This window comes from Caretta caretta, chromosome 9 (assembly GCF_965140235.1).
Source record: "Caretta caretta isolate rCarCar2 chromosome 9, rCarCar1.hap1, whole genome shotgun sequence".
Lineage (NCBI taxonomy): Eukaryota > Metazoa > Chordata > Testudines > Cheloniidae > Caretta > Caretta caretta.
In genome coordinates, this window is record NC_134214.1 from 37,477,137 (window position 1) to 37,501,010 (window position 23,874).

The 23,874-nt window shown below is 41.7% G+C and overlaps 1 protein-coding gene across 5 annotated transcripts in view; it reads right to left on the bottom strand.

Annotated features, from left to right (window-relative positions):
- The window catches only part of ACSL3 (acyl-CoA synthetase long chain family member 3), a 109,996-nt gene that overhangs the window by 47,158 nt on the left and 38,964 nt on the right, over positions 1–23,874 (bottom strand). For all 5 annotated transcript variants that reach the window (XM_048863339.2, XM_048863338.2, XM_048863342.2 and 2 more), the window contains one exon: positions 13,840–14,265. In XM_048863339.2, the coding sequence (XP_048719296.1) occupies positions 13,840–14,190 (351 nt within the window). In that variant the 5' untranslated portion in view covers positions 14,191–14,265. The remainder of the gene's footprint in view (positions 1–13,839; positions 14,266–23,874) is intronic.

Genomic DNA, 23,874 nt, shown 5'->3' on the forward strand with positions numbered 1-23,874 from the left:
GAAAGCTTATGCTCAAATAAAGCTGTTAGTCTTTAAGGTGCCACTGGACTCCTTGTTGTTTTTGTGGATACAGACTAACACGGCTACCCCCTAATACAGATGTAGTTCAAAATGCTAAGACATCCTCTCCTACTCTACTGTCCCTCCCAAAACATTTGCCCACTACCACCCCAGAGAACTGGCACACAGTTTGGGCCCACAATTCACAAGGACTGTGACATCTCCTAATAGATATCACAGTTTTTGTTTCTGCTCCCACACTTGGGAAGAATAGTATTTGAGGTCTTCTGAGGCCATGCTAAACACCACAGTAATTAACCCTTAAGTATTTAAAAGTTTATTCCATGCTAAGAAAAGGATAAAAGCTTAGTAGTAAAAAATTCTCTCTAATACTCTTTTTGCTTTACTGGTTTCCTACCAGTTCACCCACCTGCCAACCCACCCTTCCCAGCACCTCAGCAGCCTATCTTGAGGGCTTCTGGGAAATCTAGGCTCCCCAGTTCCACAGCAGCCATTTGGCTGAGAAGTCTGGGCTCCCCAGCCTTGGCCTGGGAAACCCAGGTTACTGCAAAGCCACAGAGCTTGGGAGCTCAGAAAGCTGACTGAAATGGACATGATGGTTGTCAGTTTCATGACTATCCCCCCCCCCCATTAAATAGCAGCTGTGAAACTGACCTAACTCTAGTTAACTTCATTTAGCTGATGCTTTTTGACAAAGCTGTGAACAAAATATTAGAGGCAGGTACTGGAGTTATTCATAAAGAAAGAACTCCCTCAACAAAAAATGGGCAACCAAGGAGTCAGGAGCCTGGCAGCCCTGGCTCCCAAACTCCCAGCAGATCACCTGACTGGTTGGCACAAAGTCAGGGAGCCCAGGAGCCGATGGCTTATTCTAGTGGCAAAATAAATCTATTTGGTCACACTGAAATATTGGAAACACTGAAATATTCCGGCTGTCTCTGTGTTTTTGAAACAAAATATTGTGCATTTAGCTGGTCTGTAAAAAATTTTAAATTTTTGGATTTTCATCCTGTTTTGGGATGAAAAAATTTCCAAAAGACTGAGCATTCTTTGCAGACCTGGAAATCAGTTTCACTGCCAGCTCTAGATATAAAGTCACCTGGAGCAATGAGCAGCAGGACCCACTTAAGATCACCACCACCAAACTCTATTCTCAGCCTATTATACTAAGGGATCCAAGCAGGGGCCTACTGCCATGTAATATTTATCACTACCTCCCCGTGTGATTTACATCATCCACTCAAACTTAACATTACCTGCCAATATAATTTGCAGAAATACATGTGAAGGTCAAAACATCAAATTACTAGAGGTCTGATAAGAGATCCCTAAAATAAGCAATGGAATTTCAACTTTAACCCTTCAACACAGATTTTTGTTTACGTTATATTTAAAGTTTAAACTAATTTGGCTTACGACATCTGAACAAGGGGAGTCCTGCTTTAGCAGATCTTATGACTAAACCAGTGCTTTCCTTCACCAGAGCTTAGTAATGATACAGGTGTGTTTGGGGAGCTGGGAAGAGCTTTTATTAACAAAGGAAATTTTACCTCTATTAGCTGTCTCAGGTACTGAAGATGCAGCAGTGTACACCCCAGCACAGGTTGTACAAGCCTGCCTGGAACACTGGGTAACAGCACATGCTGTTGTGGCTTCACAAATGGTACCTCAGCTAGTTATATCAAAGCTAGCTTTGGTACATATACATGAACTGAAACCACACCATCTGATTGCCGTGTAGATAGATCCTTAATCTCCCTGCACGTACACATATGCTTCCTTGATTCCCTGAACTCCTTTTCCTTATCCCAAATCCCATGGTCCCCTACATCCTTGTTTGTTCCTCTTTCCATGACATGCCAATGTCCTGCCACCATCTGTATGCTACTTCCTCCTGCCTTCCCAAGCACACATTTTCTGAGGATATGAACCAAAGCCTCCTTACCACCCTCCAGGCTTCCAAATAGAGTGGCAGAAGACAGCTGTGAATGGGGGGGGAGAGTGACAGGAAAGGGCGCAAGGTGGCGCAAGGAGAGTTAGAGACTCAGCAGCACAGAGGTCACTTGCTCCAGGCTGGGAAGGACAATCCCAGTGGTTCTTACCTGCTCCTTGACCCAATCCTGGGTACTGCAGCAGCCACTCCAGCCCCTCCTGATCCCATTCTCATCTCCGCAGCTTTATGTACGGACAGAGTCCACAAAATATTTCCATTGCCCTTCCGGTTCTGCCACCCCTACCTCCAAGTACCCTAATTCCAAATCCATTTCCCTTCCAATTGCCTGACCTCATGTTTACACTCCTACCTAAACTGCCTCAGTTCAGCAGCTGGAGTTAGAAGATCAATGATAAGAGGTTGTTCTTTACATACTTGGAGACAACTCTATGTCTTTTTCAGCATCATGACCCCCCTTTTTCTTCGCCCCCCCCCACACCAGTTAACACTACTCAGATTACTAAGGCGATTTTTCCTCAAGGCATACAAAAAATAACGTATAGATATTTACCTATCAAAAGAGTATTTTAGAATTTTGAAAAATATTTTTAGAATTCCCCTTGCACTGCTTCAGTATTTTTATTAAATGGGGTAGGGTGAAATGATACTTTCTTCCTCGTCATTCACTTTGATAGTTCAGAAAAAAAAAAATAAGACACATTGGAAATCACTGGTTCAGAACCTTTGTAAGGTAATGCCTATAATGGATTTTTAAAATTATGATGGGTTAGTTTGCATTTTAATTTAGTCCTTGTTAAGAAAAGGGTTTACTGATTTTAAAAACAATTTACAATAACTTTGGTTCTTAATCCACAAAGAGTACAAAAACAACAAAGTGTGAATGTTTACACAGGTACTTTCCACTGTACAGCACTTAGTGCCAAACTTAATAACCTGTTTACCATATAAAGATCCCAATCCTTCGAACGCTTACGTACATGCTTAACTTTACACACTTCAGCAGTCCCTATGGGGACTACTCATAAGTAAAGTATGCATACAGGTGTTTATAGGCTCTACGAGGTCAAAAGTAATATAAGAATCTCTCTTATCAGACATTTACACCCAAACATTGTCAGAAATACTAGGTATCGAGGCAGTTCTTAAAGGTCTCCTGAGGAAGCAGTCAACCTTAAGAGTGGAAAACAAAAAATAAATACTGCCCTCTAGTGCCTCTGATTTTTTAATTTATCTAAACAGCAAATTAACTGCTAAAATTATACTGATTATGAAAATTAATATACATGTTCATACTTTTAGTTAAACAGAAAAAATGTCATATACAAATACTAAATATTTGGAAATGTTTTAAAACATTAAAGAATAATCATTTAGTGGTTCTTGGACAAATCTCTTTCACATATTTGTCCATGCAGTGTTGTTGTAGCCAGTCTGCTCCCAGGATACTAGAGACACAAGGTGGGTGAGGCAATATCTTTTATTGGACCAACTGTTGGTGTGACAGACAAGCTTTCAAGTTACACAGAGCTATTCTTCAGGTCTGGAAAAGGTACCAACAAAATAAAAGTTATTACCTCACCCACCTTGCCTCTCTACATATTTGTCCAGACATTTAATATATTAGGAGTGGGATTTTTTAAAAGTGCTCAGCCTTGGACCAACTCTACTCTCACTAAAGTCAACTGGGCTAAGCCAAGTCTGAGCACTTTTGAAAATATCACCCTACAAACATTAGAATATTGTTTTTTCCCCAACATTATTGTTTCGTTTTAAAAAATAAAAATGAATAATAAAAAAAAAGCCAAGTACGCAAAACCAACTCTTGCTTCCCCACATTCATTGCTATAAATCCAAATGCAGTTTTTTATATATAGATATACACTCTCAGATAGAAGAAGCACCACGCATATATCCAAAACATAGGAATTGCCTATCCAGGAACTGGATCAGACCTATAGTCCGTCTCATTCTCATCCAATGTCTTGTTTCTGACAGTGGTCAGTACCAGATGCTTCCGAGGAAAGGTGCAAGAAACCCCACAATAGGCATAAGCAGGCTAATCTGCCCTCCACATAAGGTCTTTTCCTAATACACCTCTACCCCGATAGAACACGAATTCAGATATAACGTGGTAAAGCAGCGCTCTGGGGGGGGCGGGGCTGCGCACTCCGGAGGATCAGCGCGTCAGCATGTCTGGCTCCAACAATGCTGCTCTGAGTGGTGTGTTAAGGGTGCCGGGCCGGGGGGTTGGATAAGGGGCAGAGGGTCTCGGGGGGCGATCAGGGACAAGGAGTGGGGGGACTGGATGTTTCAGAGGTTCTGGGGGTGGGACGATCAGGGGACGGGGGCGTTGGATAGAGCGTGGGAGTCCTGGGGGGCCTGTTGGGCGGGGTGTGTGGATAGGGGTCGGGGCAGTCAGGGGACAGGGAGCCGGGGGGAGGGGATTGGATGTGTTGGGGGTTCTGAGGGGTCAGTCAGTGGGCAGGAAGTGACTATTAATAACGGAAGTGCTTGAGGCCAAAGCAAGTTCGATATAACGCGGTTTCACCTATAACGCTGTAAGATTTTTTGGCTCCCAAGGACCGCATTATATCGGGGTAGAGGTGTAGTTAGAGATCAGTTTAAACTCTGAAGAATGAGGTTTACTCTCTCTTCCAAAATTTATGTTAGCATTAACTATTACAACTTCAGATATTTTTGTTATTCATATAAATCTCCAGTCTTTCTTTGAATCATGCTTAGGTTTTGGCCTCAATAACATCATGTGGCAGTGAGTTCTACAGTCCCACATGGTGTGAAAATTGTGTTTCCTTTTACTAGTAGTTTTTAATTTCCCATTTTTTAATTTCAATGCACGTCCCCCTGTTCGTGTTATGAGATGGGGAGAACAGAAGCTCCTGAGCTACCTTTTCTATATTATTCATTATTCTACATACTTCTACCATGTCACCTCTCATTAGTCTTCCAATTCTAATCTTTTTACTCTCTTTTCTTATGAGAGTTTTTTCATTACCCTAATCAGTCTCGTCACCTTTTTATGAACAGCCAAACATTCTATTCTAATTCTGGAATATCCTTTTTGAAATGAAGTGACCAATACCCCATGCAATATTTTAGATAAGGCAAACACCACTGCTTATAATGGAATTAAAATATTTTCTATATTATTCTCCATCTCATTCTTTATGCATCCTAGCATCTAGTTTACTTTCATAAACACAGCTGCACAATATCATTATAGATGATGATTTCCTAACTCAAAAAAGTTTCGCAGCCAACACAGGGAAATTCTTTTTTAGACCTTGTCTTAACTGATAAAGAGGAACTGATCACAGAACTAAAAATTAATGGTAGCTTAGGTACCTAATCACGACTTGATCACATTTACAATGTGCAAGCGGAATAATGTTCAGACCAGTAATACATATACTTGTTGCTTTAATAGTACCAATATCACCAAGTTGAAAACAAATTTGAGCAAAATCAGCTGAGAGGAAGCATTTAATCAGAAAAATGTGAATGATAATTGGGAACCATTTAAGAACGCTTCAATAGATGCCCCAAAAGCCACAATCGAGAAAGAACAAAGTCCAGGTTAAAAAACAACCTGGTTTAGAGGCAAGTGAAAATAGCTATAAATAATATATAACAAATGATTGTAACGAATATAAATCAGAAATGAGGAACTACAGAAAATAGTTAAGGGAAGCAAAGGGACATAAGGAGAAATCTAGGCCCAGCAGAATTAAGGAAAAATAAGGAGTTTTTAAAATATATTAGGAACAAAAAGAATCCTGACAATGGTATTGGTCTATTACTAGATGGAAAAGACAGGATTATCAATAATAATGCATAAAAGGCAGAAGTATTCAATAATTATTTCTTTTCTGTGTTTGGGGAAAAAACCAGATGAGACAGTCTCACTATACGATAACACTTTTTCCATTTGACTGTAATCTCAGGAGGATGTTAAATAGCAACTACTTAGGTGAAGATTTTTAAATCAGTACATCCAGATAACTTGCATCCAAGAGTTTTACAAGAGCTGGCTGAGGATTTCGCAGGATCGTTAATGATGATTTTCAATTAGTCTTGGTGCACTGGATAAGTTCCAGAAGACTGGATAAAAGCTAATGTTGTGCCAATTTTAAAAAAAGGGAAAACAGGATGATCCACGTAATTATAGGCCTGTCCGCCTCTACATCAATCCTGGGCAAGATAATGGTATGGCTAATATGAGACTTGATTATTAAAGAATTAAAGGAGGATAGTGTAATTGCAAATCAATCTGGGTTTATGGAAAATAGATCCTGTCAAACTATCTTTTTTTTTTAAAATGAGATTACAAATCTGGTTAATAAACATAATCTCGTTGATATAATATACTAAGACTTCTGTAAGGCATTTTACTTGATACCACACAACATTTTAAATAGTTAGAATTAAAAAACTAGAATGATATAAAATTAACATACATTAAATGGATTAAAAACTGGCTAACTGATAGGTCTCAAAAGGCAACTGTAAATGGAAACTGTCACTGAGTGGGTGTGTACCCAGTAGGGTCCAGTAGGTGTATATCAGTTCTTGGTCCTATGCTATTTAACATTTTTAACAATTATCTGGGAGAAAACATAAAATCCACCACCGATAACGTTTGCAGAAGACATAAAAATTGGGTTAGTAGTAAATAATGAAGAGGACACATTACTGGTTCAGAGCAATCTGGATTGCTTGGTAAACTGGGAGCAACTAAACAATATGAGTTTTAATATGGCTAAATGTTAATGCATACAACTAGGAACAAAGAATGCAGGCCATACTTTCAGGATGGGAGACTCTATCCTGAGAGGCAGTGACTCTAAAAAAGATTTTGAGGTTGTGATGGATAATCAGCTGAAAATGAGCCCCCAGAGTGACGATGAGGCCAAAAGAACTAATGCGATCCTGGGATGCACCAACAGGGGAATCTCAAGTAGGAGAAGAGAGGTTATTTTATCTCTGTATTTGGCACTGTACAATTGCTGCCGGATTACTGTGTCCAGTTCTGGTGCCCACAATTCAAGAAGGATGTTGATAAATTGGAGGGGTTCACAGAAAAGCCACAAAAATGAATACAAGTATTAGAAAACATCCCTTATAGATCAGACTCAAAGACCTCAATCTATTTCGCTTAACAAAGAGAAGTTTAAGGGGTTACTTGATTAAAGTATATACGTATCTACATGGGGAACAAATAATAATGGGCTCTTTAATCTAGCAGAGAAAAAGGTATAATAAGATCCAATAGCTGGTAGCTGAAGCTAGATAAATTCAGATTGGAAAAAAGAAGTAAATTTATAACTGAGCATAATTAACCACTGGAACAATTTACCAAGGGTCAAAGTGGATTCTCTATCACTGGTGATCTCTAAATCAAGACTGGATGTTTGTCTAAAAGGTATCAGAGTAGCAGCTGTGTTAGTCTGTATTTGCAAAAAGAAAAGGAGTACTTGTGGCACCTTAGAGACTAGCCAATTTATCTGAGCATAAGCTTTCCGATGAAGTGAGCTGTAGCTCACAAAAGCTTATGCTCAAATAAATTGGTTAGTCTCTAAGGTGCCACAAGTACTCCTTTTCTTTTTTTCTAAAAGGTAGGCTCTAGGAATTATTTTGGGGAAGTTCGATGGCCTGTTTTATACAGGTGGTCAGAATAAATTATCACAATGGTCCCTTCTGGCCTTGGAATCTATGAATGGTAACATGTAGATTGCTTTCATGACTGCAGCTGCACAATAAGCTAAGGTCTTAGTTGAACCCTCCAAAATAACACCCAGATTCCTTTCCTGAGTTGATACAGTTAAATTAGCACCTTGTAAGATGTACGAGTTTAATTTTTCCCCCCTTCAATGTGTACCTTACTTTGCATGTTGAACTTTATTTGCCATTGTGTTCCCAGTCATCTAGCCTGGTTAGAGTCCTCTGCAGTTCCTCAAAGCCCTCTCTGAACCTAATCTAAATAACTGTGTCATCTTCAAATACTGCTATCCCACTACTCATCCCCCTTTCCAAATCATTAACATATTAAACTTTGGATCTAGTACAGAACATTGAAACACTCCACTAACCTATTGCCATGATGAAAACTGATCATTTACCTATACTCTTGGCTTTCTATCTCCTAGCCAATTTTTGATCCATGACAATACTTTGCCTTTTACTCATGACAACTTAGCTTCTTTAGTAACCTCTTGTGCAGGACTTTGACAAAGCCCTTTTGGAAATCTAAATAAATTATGTCAACCAGGTCTCCTTAATCTACTACATAATTGACATGTTCAGAGATACTAGAAAATATATAAATATAAAACAGCTGTTTTCAGTTGTTCATTAGTAATACTAAGCTCTTGTATAGCCTTTTTCATCTGCAGATCTCAAAGCAATTTTAAAGATAGGGAAATTGAGGCACAAAGGCGAATTAAGAGATTTTCCCAAACTTGAAAATCACCAAACCACTATAAAAAGGGCCACATCATATTTATACTAATATTAAAACACAAAATGTATATACATAAAACCCATATGTTTATTTCCTCTTAACTTTAAACGCACAAGGGCCAGATCCTCAGACGGTGTAAACAGTCATAGTGTCATTATGTACCTGGCTCACAGTTTTGAGAAGGACTGAATTCTACTCATAAACCACATGGACAGACAATGGTACAATAAAGTTCCTAAAACACTCTGCCAAAACACTTGAATGTAGCTTTTGAAAGCTAGAGCAAAAATGCAACTTCATGGCAATTCTCAAAAAGAGACTTTAAGCCTTTTAATAAAAATGGTCCTGATCTTGCAAATGGCTCTGCAAAAGTAGAGTCCCTTCATCTGTACAGAGTTCCACTAAGGCCAACAGGTCTGCCTGTAAAAAGTCAGTTGCAGGACTGGCACCTAGATGTACAGAGGTTGGAAGATGCAAGCAAGAACCCTGTTATGAACAATAAGTTAATTTGTATTTCTCTGATTTTAAAAAGTTGGACACTGCTTTCAAATTGTTTACAAAAAAAATTCCTTCGGTCTTCGCAAGCATTTATTGCCAGTGTTAAAACAATTTCATCTGAAGCCAGTTCCTTCTTCAAAAAGCACACACACGCTCACGTGCACACATACAATTTACCAACATATGAAAAAACTCTTGAATTACTTGTTAAAATAAAAACCTATGGAGTTATACCTGTGAAACCCCATTCTAAAAGCTAGTGTGGTGACACCTGTAACTGATGGCAAAATCTGGGCTGCAATGGCTTTATTGATTATGCATGAAAAGGAAAGAATTTAGTTTGACTTTCAGAATCCAGGTTGTTTGCAGGACTAGAAACTGGAAACACACTGTTCTCTTGTAAGCTGAGCAAATTTCATCTGGAAGCCAGTGACCCACAAACAAGGAGCACCTCTAGGATTTTTCTACATTCTCCTTCTAGAGTATGAGATCATTTCAAACCTAAGTCACCCCTAGAGAGTGCTTAGCGCACAAATTGCAGGTCTTCCAGCCAGGAACACTGACAGGTAGTATTTCCCATAACTGTATATGCTTACCTATTTGTTCTTTTGCGTGAAGTAAAATTTTCAAAAAAAGTGCTCAGAATTTGCCAAGCTCTATTCTCACTGAAGTCAAGGGGATTTTTACCATTAACTTTAATGGCAACAGAGCCTGACCAACACTGGGTGGGTTTGAAGATTCCTGCCGTTACATTTTTATTCCAAATCTTGCAATAAATTCTCTTCTGCATGTTTTCCTTTACTTTGGAGAGACTAAAACAGCAGGCAAATAATAGAAGATTTAGTCTATTACTATTGCTTTTGAAGCATGTTACTCAATATTAGATCAACCAGATGGACTGGCCTCACAAACTTAGAACATGATCCTGCATCTATGTCTAGTCCCGGAAGGTCCCTGAGATAATGGGCCTTAAAAATCACAACATTTTTACCTCTACAGAAGTTATGTTAATCTGCTTAATATTTTTGACTTTCTGAAGACAGACTCATGGTAGCTAAGGGAGCCTGTGTCTGGAGGTGGATGGAAACAAATTTATCCGAATATAAATTTTTAAAATTCTATAATACATTTGTAAAACAGTATTTCTGTGGCATAAAAAGAGTACACGGTGGTGTATTGAGGTATAAAAGTTTGTCAGCACTTGTTTTAGATGATCTGCATAGTTCCCTTTACCACTGATAAGCAGGTGAGGCCATTTGATATTGAAAAAACCTTTATATTTTTACATGCCATCACATATTCTCCCATGTCTTTCCCTCACTAATGAAACATTTAAGATCTACGGAAAATAAATTTCTGGGGTGAAATCCTTGTTCCATTAAAATCAACATGAGTTTTGTGATTAAGTTCAATGAGGCCAGAATTTTATGCCTGGTTTATAATCTCATGAATATGTGGTCCAATTTACAGAACTAACCTTCCCATTTTGTTCTGCTTCAAATTTGTCAATTTATTTTTTCAAACACAAAAGCATACAAGATGAAGAAAACCAATCCTAAATGTCCTCTTCACAACCTAAATTCACTGAATTTTTCCAATTAAATTAGGCTTCCAGCTAAATTGTCATCTATTTTCAAGATTAGCACATCCTGGCCTTTTGAAAAAAATCCTTGGGGTGGGGAAGGGAAAAAGTTTGCTGGTTCTCTTGTTGATGTTTAAAAGGTATTTTCATCAAGAAAGAAAAACACCTGTCCCACGACTCAAGGGAACTAGAAAACTGAATACAGATTTAGTACTGTCAAATGAAAAACAAAAAAGGGAAAAACTGTATTTTTTCTAACTGCATTCACTTATAGTACTCTTGGGTATTATTCTCAACTGCAGAATATACAAATCTTTCAAACAAACTGATTTTCTGTTTAGTATCCTTTTATCTCAGTATTAGTTTAATAATCAGTAATTTCATGTGCTATCAGTGACATCAATCCACTTCACAATAAACAGCAAATTAACGTCGGGCCTGATTTTCAGAGATGTTGAGCACTTGCAGTTCCCAGTGACTTCAAATGGAACCATGGCTACTCAGTTCTTCCGAAAATCAGAAGCATAACTTTTTACTTTTTAAAGAGGATCTAACTCAACTTACTGACATTCGCACAAGTGAAATGCCTCTTCAAGGAGAGAGCATAGTCCAGTGGACAGGGCTCTTGACTGGCTTTCAGGAGACCTGGATTCTATGCCTAGCTCTGCCACTGACTTATTGAGTGATCCAAAGCAAGTCATTTCTCACCAGTTTGTACTCCGCTTCCCAACTGGCAATAATAATTACTACCCTTTGTAAGTAATTTAAGATTTATGAGTACACCATATAAATAAAAATTACAAATTATGTAAATGTTCAAACGCTTGCTCTGAACAGTGACAAGCTGCCTTTACAAAGAGAACTAGAGGATACAGAATGATTTTAAATAGGAAAACTAGCAAAAAGACCAATGACAGTTAGTTATTCAACTAAAGTATTAGTTAATATGCTCTAGTGCAGGGGTTCTCAAACTAGGGGTCAGGACCCCTCAGGTGGTCACGAGGTTATTACACAAGAGGGAGGTTCGCAAGCTGTCAGCCTCCACCCCAAACCCCACATTGCCTCCAGCATTTATAATGGTGTTAAATATATTTTAAAGTGTTTTTCATTTATGGGGGGTGAGAAACACTCAGAGGTTTGATATGTGAAAGGGGTCACCAGTACAAAAGTGTGAGAACCACTGTTCTAGGGGATGGGCTTTATGACTTTAGATCAATTAGTTGAAAAATAAGACTTCTATAAAGACATTACATATAGATTTGTTGTAATATGTCTGGCAGATGCATGTTAGTCTTCAAACAATTTTTAGAATCTGTTCTTTACAGCAGAGTTGCAGGGAATTACAGCAGAAGCTACTGGAAGTATTACTATTGACTTCAGAGACCAAAATTAGACCAAAGTCCCATTTCAAAAAATGTACGAGCCAATTCCTGCTATCCTTCCTGATGAAACTCATTGTCAAAACTCTCAGTGATTTCAACAGGAGTCTTACTAGAAAAATGTGCAAAGTACCTTGTAAAACTTTTACAGTCTGATTTGTTTGCTCAACATTTTATATCGCATTTTAAAGAAAATACAGCATTTCTTAACATAAAATGAAAATGCTAAGAAATTCTAAAAACAATCTTATGCAGCAGTGCCACCCCATGGAACAAAACGGCACAGCATCAAGTGTGGCAATCAAAAAGAACTGTTATATCAAGTTTCGTTAAAATTTCCTGATTGAAGATTTAGAGAGCAAGAAAAATAAGTAGGTCAATTTCTACACATTTTTCAGCTTTCCACTACTTCCAAGACACTTACTTGCATAACAGAATAGTCTAAAGATTCCTAATGCTTAACCTTTATGGCATTAATTATGCTTAGAAAACAAACCCACAAAGACTACTTGTGGCCAAAATGTTAATCTGTACTCAGAGGCAGGCCCAGTTTGCATGAAACATTAACTTGCTCTTGTGCTTACTTTACAGCCCAACAAAGTTGGGAACGGTGCATCAAGATAGATTATACTCCTTATGAAAGCAAATGTTTCTGTATAGTATTTCCCTTTTACCAGGGCATTATCTCCAGAGCTGTGGAAAAGGTTCCCCATAAATTAGAGCCCCTCTGTAAGACAATTTAAAACAGAACATATGCTAACTCTTGTTTACTATTTTATTTTATTTTATGGGTATTTTATTATTTTAACCACGTTTTATGTTTTTATAAATAAAAAGCCACATGTGCGTGGTTAAAAAATCCTTGTTAACGTTCAAAGTAAAGCAGGTTCCCCACAAAAAGATTATCATCACCAAAATTAATCTTTTTATTGGGAAGATGGCAACCCTTTCTGGAAGTCCAAGAGCGCACAATACTGCCCTCTACTGGTTCCTGGTCAGCACACACTTGACTGAGGATACTACATCTGCCATGAACTGCATTGGAGCATGCAGATTTCATGTACATATATGCAAGTCCTCATAATACCATCTCAAAATCATGCTATTATAGAGTTAAATAATGTGAAAAAAAATGGAGAAAATATTACTTGACTTATCCCCTAATGCAGTGGCATGTTTCTTAGGAGCTTACAAAAAGCAAGAGTCAATCATCAAGGGAGGCCTGAAGTTACAAAACTACAGAAAAGGCTACTGTACTGAAATAATCCCTATATAGTATTTGAGTTGTTCAAAATGTACTATTGGAATGATTTACATTTTTTTTTTTTTAAATCTGTAGTTCACCTTTAAGGTGACTGCACCAAAAACCAATCAAACAAGACTATGCAATTATGATCTGTGATACCAAATTGAAAGTCCTTGTGCAAACAAAACTCCCATTAAAGTCCTGCATGTCTGGTGCATAACTGGACCCTTCATTTACAATTCAGTTTATTAGAAAGGCACATACTAGTTTGTTTTTTCATATTATATGTTGTCTACAAAAGTTTAGAGAAACAGGAGTAAGGTTTTTCACTGACCAAAAATGTCACAATAGAAAACTTAAACCTATTTCCTCCTCCACCTCTAGATTTTTAACAAGCAGTACATTCCCCAAAAAATCAGAGAACAATCTTGCACAATAATTTCACCATCACTTTTTCCTGTTTCACTGAAGGATATCTAAAGAATGCAAAAAAGAGATTTTAGATTTGTCTTAAACAGGGATTAATGAAAGAGGGAATTATAACCTTTGCCATGGCTACTTAATTTCAGAAAGAAACCTAGTTTTTCAGTCTGTATCACTCTAGTTAGAACTGTTGCAATGGAGAGTAGTCTTTACTGGTTTTAAAAAAAAAAGTTAAAGGCAGACAACAAAATAACTTACCTTTTTAAAAACTCTTCCAGAGGGCTGGATTTCATCTTCCTCTTTCAAGACTTCACGTGTTCCTAAGAGTTTTTTGTCCTTAAATTTAGTTTTAGCATACTTGAAAGCTTTGTCGAGTGTGTCACATCCAGGATATAAAACGGAAGCTAAGCAATGCAAACTGTTAACAGACCTGTATGAACTACCAGGTTTGTTTGTCACAGGTTTAGCTTTAATTTGTTTTGATTTTGCTAAGGTCTGTCTTGAGCCAGATAGTATGTACCATGGAACGTATGTTATAAACGTGTACACCAATATTATGAAGTTTATTAACTGCAGAAAAACAGGATTGATAGTATGCGTTAGCTTCATTTTGTCTGCTTGTGAAGGTTGTAGATCACACGGGAGTTTGACAAATTTGTTGATTACATGTAGATCAGCGAAGACCTGAAAGAGAAAGAAAAAGTCTGTTTGCAGTCCTTTTAAAAAATATGTATTTCCCATTTTCTGATTAAGAGTTACCAAAGTAGTAGGTCAATTTATGCATTTAAGAGTTTAGGGTAAAATCCTAGTCCCTTTGTACAAAGATCAAGCATCTCACAAGGGACCAGGAGTGGGGATAACAATTCTTCTCTTCCAATCTATGACTTGCAGTATTTATTTTGATTTATCTGGCAATTATGCAGAAATCTAGGCACACTAAAAATCTTATTTTTCAACACAATATCTGGATTTAAACAAATTTCCAGTTCCAATTTTCAAATAGATGCACCCACAAAAACTGAGGACACGCTACCCAATCACATCAGAATATCATAAGATTCTGTGCTTAGACATTAACCTGTAATCTTCAACTCCTTTGAACTATCAACCTACTTAAGAGCCTATGAGAAAAGTAGTAACACCCATTGCTCCTCACATAGTCATCAGTAAATCCATCAAATTAGTATATTGGCCAAGTCCCTATAAAACCCTACATAGTACCTTGAATTGGGCCATTGCAGAGCTCTATTCCAGACTACACAGGAAACTATGCAATTCCATTGTATGGCAGGCACAGTGCATGCAGTGGAACTATATTGCTTCCTCTACATGAGGGCAATACATGGCCTAAAGGATTTCACTTTTGGTACTTGTATGCAAAAAGTGCATTTTTACTATAAACATAACCATCCCATAATAACACAATGGTGCCTATTTCCACTTGGAATTCACAGCTCTCCTGGAGTTAGGTGCCTAAGCCTTTTCTTGAAAAAAACTGAAGAGGTGTTGGCCTCCTTATGACCTTTAGCCCAGAAGGTGGGGCACTCACTAAGGATATGTGTTCAAATCTCCTTTCTGCCTGATGTGGGGCAGGGACTTTTACCTGGGTATCCTACATTGCAAGTGAGTGCCCTAAATACAGCATTATGGGGTGTCTCTTTCTTTGTCTCCTGTTTGAAGCTATTCCACTTTGTCTGAATAATAAAATAGCCATTGGACCAGATAGTAAGAATAATCCAAGGGGTAGGGTGTTGACCTATGGTGTTGGGTACCAAGCTGAAGCCCCTGCTCCACAACAGGGAGAAGGGAGGGGGGAATTTGAGCCCTGGTCTTCCACGTCCTGGGTGAATGCTTTAACAACTGAGCTAAACGTAATAAAGACAACCATTTTTTGAAAGGCCTGATCCAGTCGGTGGCTTCCAAAAACTCCTACCGAGTCAGGCCCTGCTGTAGAGATAGCCAGGGCAATGCCTACTTTGAAGATCATGCTGGAGTTCTGGCATGAGCTAGGTGTTCAAGTGTCACACACTCTTGGTATCTGTATGCGTACCCTCTGGCAGAGATTTAGGAACCATGGGGATTTTATTGATTGAAATTTAGGCACCATTGACTTCAACAAGGGCAGTATTTAACTCTTTGTCCATAGTGATATGATTAGAATCTTAATTCCTCTGTCATGCTTCCATGTCACTAAGTGTCATTACGGGATGGTTATGTTTATAGTAAAAATGCACTCTTTGGTACAAGTATGGCCTCTTTACATACAAGTACCAAAAGTGAAATCCTACTGAGGGAAAAACTTCTGGCCCTAAGATTTCTGAAGCACTGTTTTGCAGGGCTGATTTATCATGTACAAACAAAAAAATAAGCGTGCATATATACAGATTTATTTATTTATTTTACATCGATAAGATAATTCTCTCTAAATAGTGTTCTCTAAATAATGTTTATAACTCAAACTCAAAAGGTGGTGAGGGTGCCACAGAAGAGGTAGTCCAAGTTAGGACAAGTCAGCTTTCTTTGCTAGTTGCTCATTATGCTCATTTATGTTTTGAAAACCTAATGAAAAATGTTATTTTTCTAGCACAAGTTATCCATTATCTTATGGCATTAACAAGATTAAATTATGCAGGAGTATATTCCTTCACCATCAAAGTGGAGGAACTTGTATGTTGATGCCTCCAAGAAAAGACAGTTACCTTTTCCATAACTGGTGTTCTTCAAGATGTGTTGCTGATGTCCGTTCCATATTAGGTGTGTGTGCTCGCCACACGCAACCATGCCAGAAGTTTTTCCCTCAGCAGTATCTGTAGGGGACCAGCTCTGGCACCCCCTGAAGTGGCATCTGTATGGTGCAGTATAAGGGGTTCCGCCGGATCCCCCCACCCTCAGTTTCTTCTGGTCAGAAACTCCGACAGTGGGGAAGGAGGGCGGGTCATGGAATGGACATGAGCAACACATCTCGAAGAACACCAGTTACGGAAAAGGCAATTGTCTTTTCTTCTTTTTCGAGTGCTTGCTCATGTCCATTCCATATTAGGTGATTCCAAAGCATTACCCTTAGAGGTGGGTAGGAGTTCACAGACGTGTAGACTGCAACACAGCTCTGCTGAACCCAGTGTCATCCCTGGCCTGCCGAGTGATGACATAATGAGCAGTAAACGTGCGGACAGAGGACCACGCTGCAGCTCTACAGACGTCCTGGATAGGGATGTGCACCAGGAAGGCTGCCAAAAACGCCTGAGCTCTTGTCCAGTGGGCTCTGACAATTGGCAGCTGTGGAACTCTCAGTAGGTCGTAACAGGCCCTTATGCATGAGGTGATCCAATTGGAAATCCTCTGCAAGGATACCGGATGACCCTTCATCCTATCCACTATAGTGATGAAGAGTTGAGTCCATTTATGGAAAGGCTTGGGACATTCTAAGTAAAAAGCCAAGGTCCTCTGGACATCCAGGGTGTGAAGACGCCTCTCTTCAGTGGTCTTGTGTGGTTTGGGACAGAACACCGTGAGGAAGATGTCCTGGTACATGTGGAAGGTGGAGACCACCTTTGCCAAGAAGGGACCACAACTGAACCTTATCTTTGTCGAAAACAGTGTACGGCAGTTCTGAGATCAAGGCTTTAATTTCAGAGACCTGTCTCGCCAATGTCACTGCCACCAGGAATGCAACCTTCCATGACAGATGGGAAAGGGAGCAGGACCCCAGTGGTTCAAAGTGCGGGTCAGTGAGCCTAGAGAGAGGACCAAGTTAAGATCTCACTGTGTGAAGGGAGCCTGCACCTGCGGGAAGAGTCTCTTCAGCCCTCTCAAGAATCTGACCGTCATGTCATGGGAGAACACTGTCTGTCCTTGGATCGGTGGGTGAAAAGCGGAGATGGCCACAAGCTGCACTCTAACGGAAGAGTGTGCCAGGCCCTGGTTCCTCAAATGGAGCAGGCCATCCAGAACAGGTGATATGCCCCATTTGGACGCCCAGCCTCATCCACTTGGCCAGGTAAGTCAGTCTAATTGAGGGCTCCCTACTTTCCAGGAGGACCTGTTGGACTCCTTCCGAACAGGTCCGCTCCTCTGGGTTCAGCCACATAGCATCCATACCGAGAGGTGGAGGGACCCGAGGTTGGGGTGCAAGAGCTGACCGTGGACCTGCAACGGCAGGTCTGGTCGGTTGGACGGGCCAGGGAGTGGCCGCTGACAGGCTCATGAGCATGCCGAACCAATGCTGGTAATGCCACACTGGGGTAATCATGATAACCTGCTCCCGGTCTCTCTTGATTTTTTCCAGGGTCCTGCTGATGAGTGGAATCAGAGGGAACACATACATCAGACTCCCCAACCACCACAGGAGGAAGGCATCGGCGAGGGAGTCCTTGCTCAGACCCTGTTGAGAACAAAACTGGTGGCATTTCCTGTTCTGTCTGGTAGTGAACAGGTCCACTTGGGGAGTTCCCCACCTTTGGGGGATCATGCAGGCTACCTCTGTATGGAGTGACCACTTGTGGTGAGAGGAAAAATCCCTGCTGAGCTAGTCTGCCAGTGTATTCCTGATGCCGGGGAAGTGACAAGCTTCTAGGTGGATTTCGTGGCTGAATCAGACGTTCCACAGATGGAGCACCTCCTGACAGAGAGCTGGCAAGTGCACTCCCCGTACTTGTTGATGATCAAGCTGTCTTGTCTGTCAGGACTCATACCACCTTACTCAACAGGTGGGGCAAGACGACTCCGCACGCCAGCCGGACTGCTCGGAGCTCTTTGACGTTTATGTGTAACCGTGCCTCCTCCAGGGACCCCCCCCAGCCAAGGTCTGAGGCGTCCGACAGCAACTCGACGGAGTGAGGAGGGCTGTCGAATGGAACCCCTTCCAGAACTGTCCTGCAGTTGGTCCACCATTTCAGCGAGCTAAGTATAGCCTGGGGAATGGCAAAGATCTTCTCGGGACTGGGAATAGACTGTTGCCTGTCATTGTTGTAGGAGCCTGGCATGGCAGACCACATAAGTGCACACTGCCATGTGGCCCAGCAGGCACAGGCAGGCCCTGGCTGTACGCAGAGGGAATGCAGAAACTTCCACAATGAGGTTTGCCATTGTGTAGAACCTTTCCAGTGGTGGGAACGCTCTGGTGCTGATGGAGTCAAGAACCGCTCCGATGAACTCTATCCTCTGCACCAGCATTAACATCAGCTTTTTGTCGTTCACCAGTAGGCCCAGAGAGTGGCGTGTGGCTTTAAGCACAGCGACATCCCTTTGGACTTGAGACTTGAACCACCCTTGACGAGCCAGTCATCGAGGTATGGGTAGATCTGGATAATCCGGCACCTGAGGTAAGCTGCCACCACCAACATGCACTTGGTAAACACCCTTGGTGCTGTTGCCAAGCCAAACAGGAGGACCACAAACTGGTAGTGGTGGGGCCCCACTGTCCTCAAAAGATCACTATGTGGAAGTATGTGTCCTTCAAGTTGAGGGTGGCATACCAGTCTTCCAGATCCAGGGAGGGGATACTAGAAGCCAGAGAGACCATGCGGAACTTTAGCTTCTGTTGGTACTTGTTGAGGTCTCATAGGTCCAGGATGAACCGCAGACCGCCCTTGGCCTTTGGGATTAAAAAGTACTGGGAATAGAACCCTTTGTTCCTGTACTCGAGAGGAACTTCTTCCACCACACCCAGCTGTAGTAACCCCTTTACCTCCTGCACGAGGAGACTCTCATGAGAGGGGTCACTGAAGAGTGACGGGGAAGGCAGGTGAGAAGAAGGGTAGAAAGGAACTGGAGAATATAACCCTATTCCACTGTGTTGAGGACCCAGCGGTCCAAAGTTATAGTGGTCCATGCCAGGAGGAAAGGGGAAAGGCAGTCGGAGAACACTGGGAAAGATGGATCTAGGGAATAGTCTGGTAGGTTGCCCTTGGGAACACCCTCAAAACAACCGGTTGGCAATCTGCTCATTACGGGTTGAGCCCGACTGGGCTGAGGATGGAGGCAGGTGGCTCGGGTGGAGCTTGTAACCCTTGTCTTGTTTATGGGGCTGGCCCTGCCGAGGCTGGCTCCCCGGCCCTGAGGCTGCTGTGGTTTGAACCTCTTACACACTGGGGCTGGGACGTAGAGACCCAAGGTTTTCAGGGTGGTGCAAGAATCCTTGAGGCCATGCAACTTGCTGTCTTGTTTGCTCCGCAAATAGGGCCCCACCGTCGAGGTCCTGACTTCTGGGCCTTGGAGGACAACCCAGAGAGGACCAGCCAAGAGACTCACTGTGTGGAGACAGAGGAAGCCATGGTGCGGGCAGCAGCATCCGACGCCACCTGGAGGGCCGCCCTGGCCGCAGTCGTGCCCTCATCGAGGACTGCTCGGAACTCCTTCTTGGAAGCCTTGGGGAGCAACCCTTTGAACTTGGCCATGGCTTGCCACTTATTAAAGTCATATCAGCCAATGAAGGCTTGGTGGTTGGCCACTCTCAGCTGAAGGCTGGAAGACGAATAAACCTTACATCCAAAAGAGATCCAGCCTCCTCGAGTCTTTATTTTTGGGGGCGGCCCCAGGTTGTCCTTGTCTCTCCTTGTGGTTAACCGCCTCAACCACAAGGGAATTACAGGGCTGGGTGGGAGTACAAGTACTTGTGCCCTTTGGTCAGCACGAAGTACTTGTGTTCGGTCCTTTTAAAGATAGGGACCTGGGAAGAGGGGGTCTGTCACAAGGTATTAATGATTTTGGAAACCCCTTCATGAAAGGATAGAGCCACCCTGGCAGGAGCTGAGGACATCGAACAGAGTCTGAGGGCTCTTCAAATTCCTCTGCCTGAAGCCCCAGGTTAGAAGCAACCCTCTTCAAAAATTCCTGGTGCGCTTTGGCGTCATCCTGAGGAACTGGGTGACGGGGCTCCCGTTATAGCCTCGTCCAGCAACGACAAGGATGATGCCAGTACCATGGCAACCTCCACATCCATTGGTAGTCCAGCAGCTTGCTCCCCTGGGTCCCCCTCTCCAAGCACAGGAGAGGGACGGGATACTGAGGCTGCTGGCCTCTCCGAGGCTCCCAACACCGATAGGGCAGCCTGGGAAGGTTGGGTGAACCCCCGTGGGTTCCATGGATACCATGGTGCAGGCCACTGCGCTTGGGGCCGTGGGACAGATTTCAGTGCCGATAATGTAGATGGCACTGCCAGTACCAGAGCTTATCCGCAGGCAGGGGACCTTGCTCTGAGCCGGAGCTACCAGTGGAGCGATTGGTACCGGACAACCAGGATTGGGCTGAACGGTGGCTCTTGTCCAACCGGGACCAGTCACTGCGTCCTAAAGTCGACCTGTCCGAGCGAGACTGTCTCTGTTGGGCTCCCGGGGAGCAACGGCGTTTGGAGGATCTGCGTCGGATACCCGACGAGCCATGCCTCACACTACTCGACCGGTATGTCTAACAGGACCAGGAGCTATTACGGGCCAGTTGCCAGGAGTATCGTCCTCAGTAGGGCAGCCTCTTTCTTGGAGCCAGGCAACAACGGCCCAGCGATCGGTGATCCCTGGTGTCTGATCAGTGCCTCAGAGTGTTTGCGCCAATCTACCGGCGAGGTACACCTTGAGTCCCTTGATCGGTGCCCCCAGTGGGGGGGACCGAAGAGGGCTCCACTAAGCCTGCCTCTTCAGTCCTGAGGTGTGACGGCTTCGGGCGAGCGAATGAAGGCGGGATATCCCTCTCGATGGGGATCGGTATTGCTGAGGCAGAAACACACGCATATGTCCCAACGCAGGTTTTCCCCGAGAGGGATACCATGGGAGCCAGTGTGGGCAACACCGGGAGCGTCAGGATCTCTTGAGCTGCTATAAGAGCTTTGGGCATCGATGAGACCTGAAGCTGGCTAGGGCCTGCACCGCTATCTGGGCTCGCAGGCAAAGCATGGGATGGGCTGCACTGCTCGACTTGAGCTGGGGCCTGACTTCTGGAATGGTGGTTGAATTATGAAGGGACATATGAATCTTTAGCACATCTGGCATGTAAATATCTTGCAATGCTAGCTACAACTGTGCTATACGAACACCTGTTCTCACTTTCAGGTGACACTGTAAACAAGCAGGCAGTATTATCTCCTGCAAATGTAAACAAATTTGTTTGTCTGAGCAATTGGCTGAACAAGAAGTAGGACTTAGTGGACTTGTAGGCTCTGAAGTTTGATACCGTTTTGGTTTTAAGTGCAGTTATGTAACAACAACAAAAATCTACATTTTTAAGTTGCACTTTCACAAAGAGATTGCACTATGGTATTTTTAGGAGGTGAATTGAAAAAGACTTTTGTTTTTTTACAGTGAAAATACTTGTAATAAAAAATATAAAGTGATCATTGTACACTTTGTATTCTGTGTTGTAATTTAAATCAATATATTTGAAAATGTAGAAAACATCCAAAAATATTTAAATAAATGATATTCTATTATTGTTTAACAGTGCGATTAATCACCATTAATTTTTTAATCGGTTGACAGCTCTACTTAATCTCTTTACTTCAGTTTCTCCTTCAGTAAAATGAGGACACCACTACTTACAATTGCCTACACCAAAAGGGTGTTGTGAAGATTAACTGTTTGTAAAAGTAATTTTGCATTTACAAAATTCTATAGCACTGATATAATTCAAACAGGAAAAACAAAGAATAGCTTTTGCAAAGCAGATGGTTGCTGCAGAGGCCAATAGAGCTTCAAGTGTTTTATCTTTACAATTTTCTGGGGGATGACAGAATGCTTAACAAGCGTGACAACTACAGCATCCACTTTTGGTAATTTGGCAGTCAGCATTTAACTTTAGTACAGTATAGATTTTTTGTGCTTGTTTAATGAGAGATATTACCACTCCAATTTGAAAACATCTTCCAAGAGGGAATGAAAGAAAATCCATAGTTCCTTTCTGAAGGAAGGAGGGAAGTAATATTTTAGTAGTCATACTAAAATGATCGCAAAAAGAAAAGGAGTACTTATGGCACCTTAGAGACTAACCAATTTATTGAGCATAAGCTTTCGTGAGCTACAGCTCACTTCATCGGATGATCTAAATGATCTCATTTGCAAGATGGAAATTCTTGCAGAAGATAAACTGTGACAAAAGGAACTTTTGTTGGCAACATAGAGATTCTGTCTCTTTCCTTGCATGGCTAAAAGGTGGGTAAAAAAAAAAAAAAAAAAAAACATGATACTTTCACTCCTTGTTTGTTTTTCCTTCAGCAGTTTGTCTCCCACACTGACAGGAAAAGGGATCTTAGGCAGCGAATTAAATAGGAGCACTGGTTCTGCATGATTAAACATGGCAACATTTTCAGCACAATGGGATTAACATCATCCCCAACAGATAAACATTTGCCTTAGCCATACAGACCATGGGCCCTTTGTCTCCTGAGCAAAAATGTCAATGAAGCTACCAGAGGAAATAGGGGAAAGCCTCACATCAACTACTCCTGCAACATCCACCTTGTGACTGAAGAAAGCATGTATCACCATAAGAACGGCCCTACTGGGTCAGACCAAAGGTCCATCCAGCCCAGTCCCCTGTCTTCCAACAGTGGCCAGTGCCAGGTGCCCCAGAAGGAATGAACAGAACAGGTAACCATCAAGTGATCCATCCCGTCGCTCATTCCCAGCTTCTGGCAAACAGAGGCTAGGGACACCATTCCTGCCCATCCTGGCTAATACCCATAGATGGACAGTGATTCTTGAGCAGATGGTCATATTTATAGGTAAAGCAAACAGATGTTTATATTTTTCCACTGGAAAAATATCTGAATTGTTATCTCCAACCCAGGGACCACTCACGTGGGTATGTTATTGAGCCAGCTCCCCTTTTTGCCAGGTTAATGGCAATTAAGAAGGCCTTACAGAACACAATCCAATCTCAGAACTGATGGACTATCAGCTAGAGGAGATATGGGCCTTTTCCTTCCTGATGATTTATTCAGGATATGATGGCCTAACTGTTCACTTGAATCAAAACCGGTTTGTGGGATACCAAGACTCTAAAAGACGCTCAGTGCACAGAGCACTGTCCCCATCTTCAAACAAGCATTTAAGGACATTTTTCAGGAGACTCCAAACTCTTGTAGGTTCTTTATTCCTGATAATGATGTGGGAGGAGGAAAGAATCCAGCTTCACTGTGAAGAGGCCAAGTTGAGTTTCTACGGCTAGCAATTACAAAAAAAAAACCAAACATTTTTATGTGTAGACTCAGCAATTCTTATATGAATAGAATTCTTATCTCAATGCAGCCAACCACAGAGGAATACACACTGTTGTTTTTACAGAAAAAAAATCACTTCCCCTCCC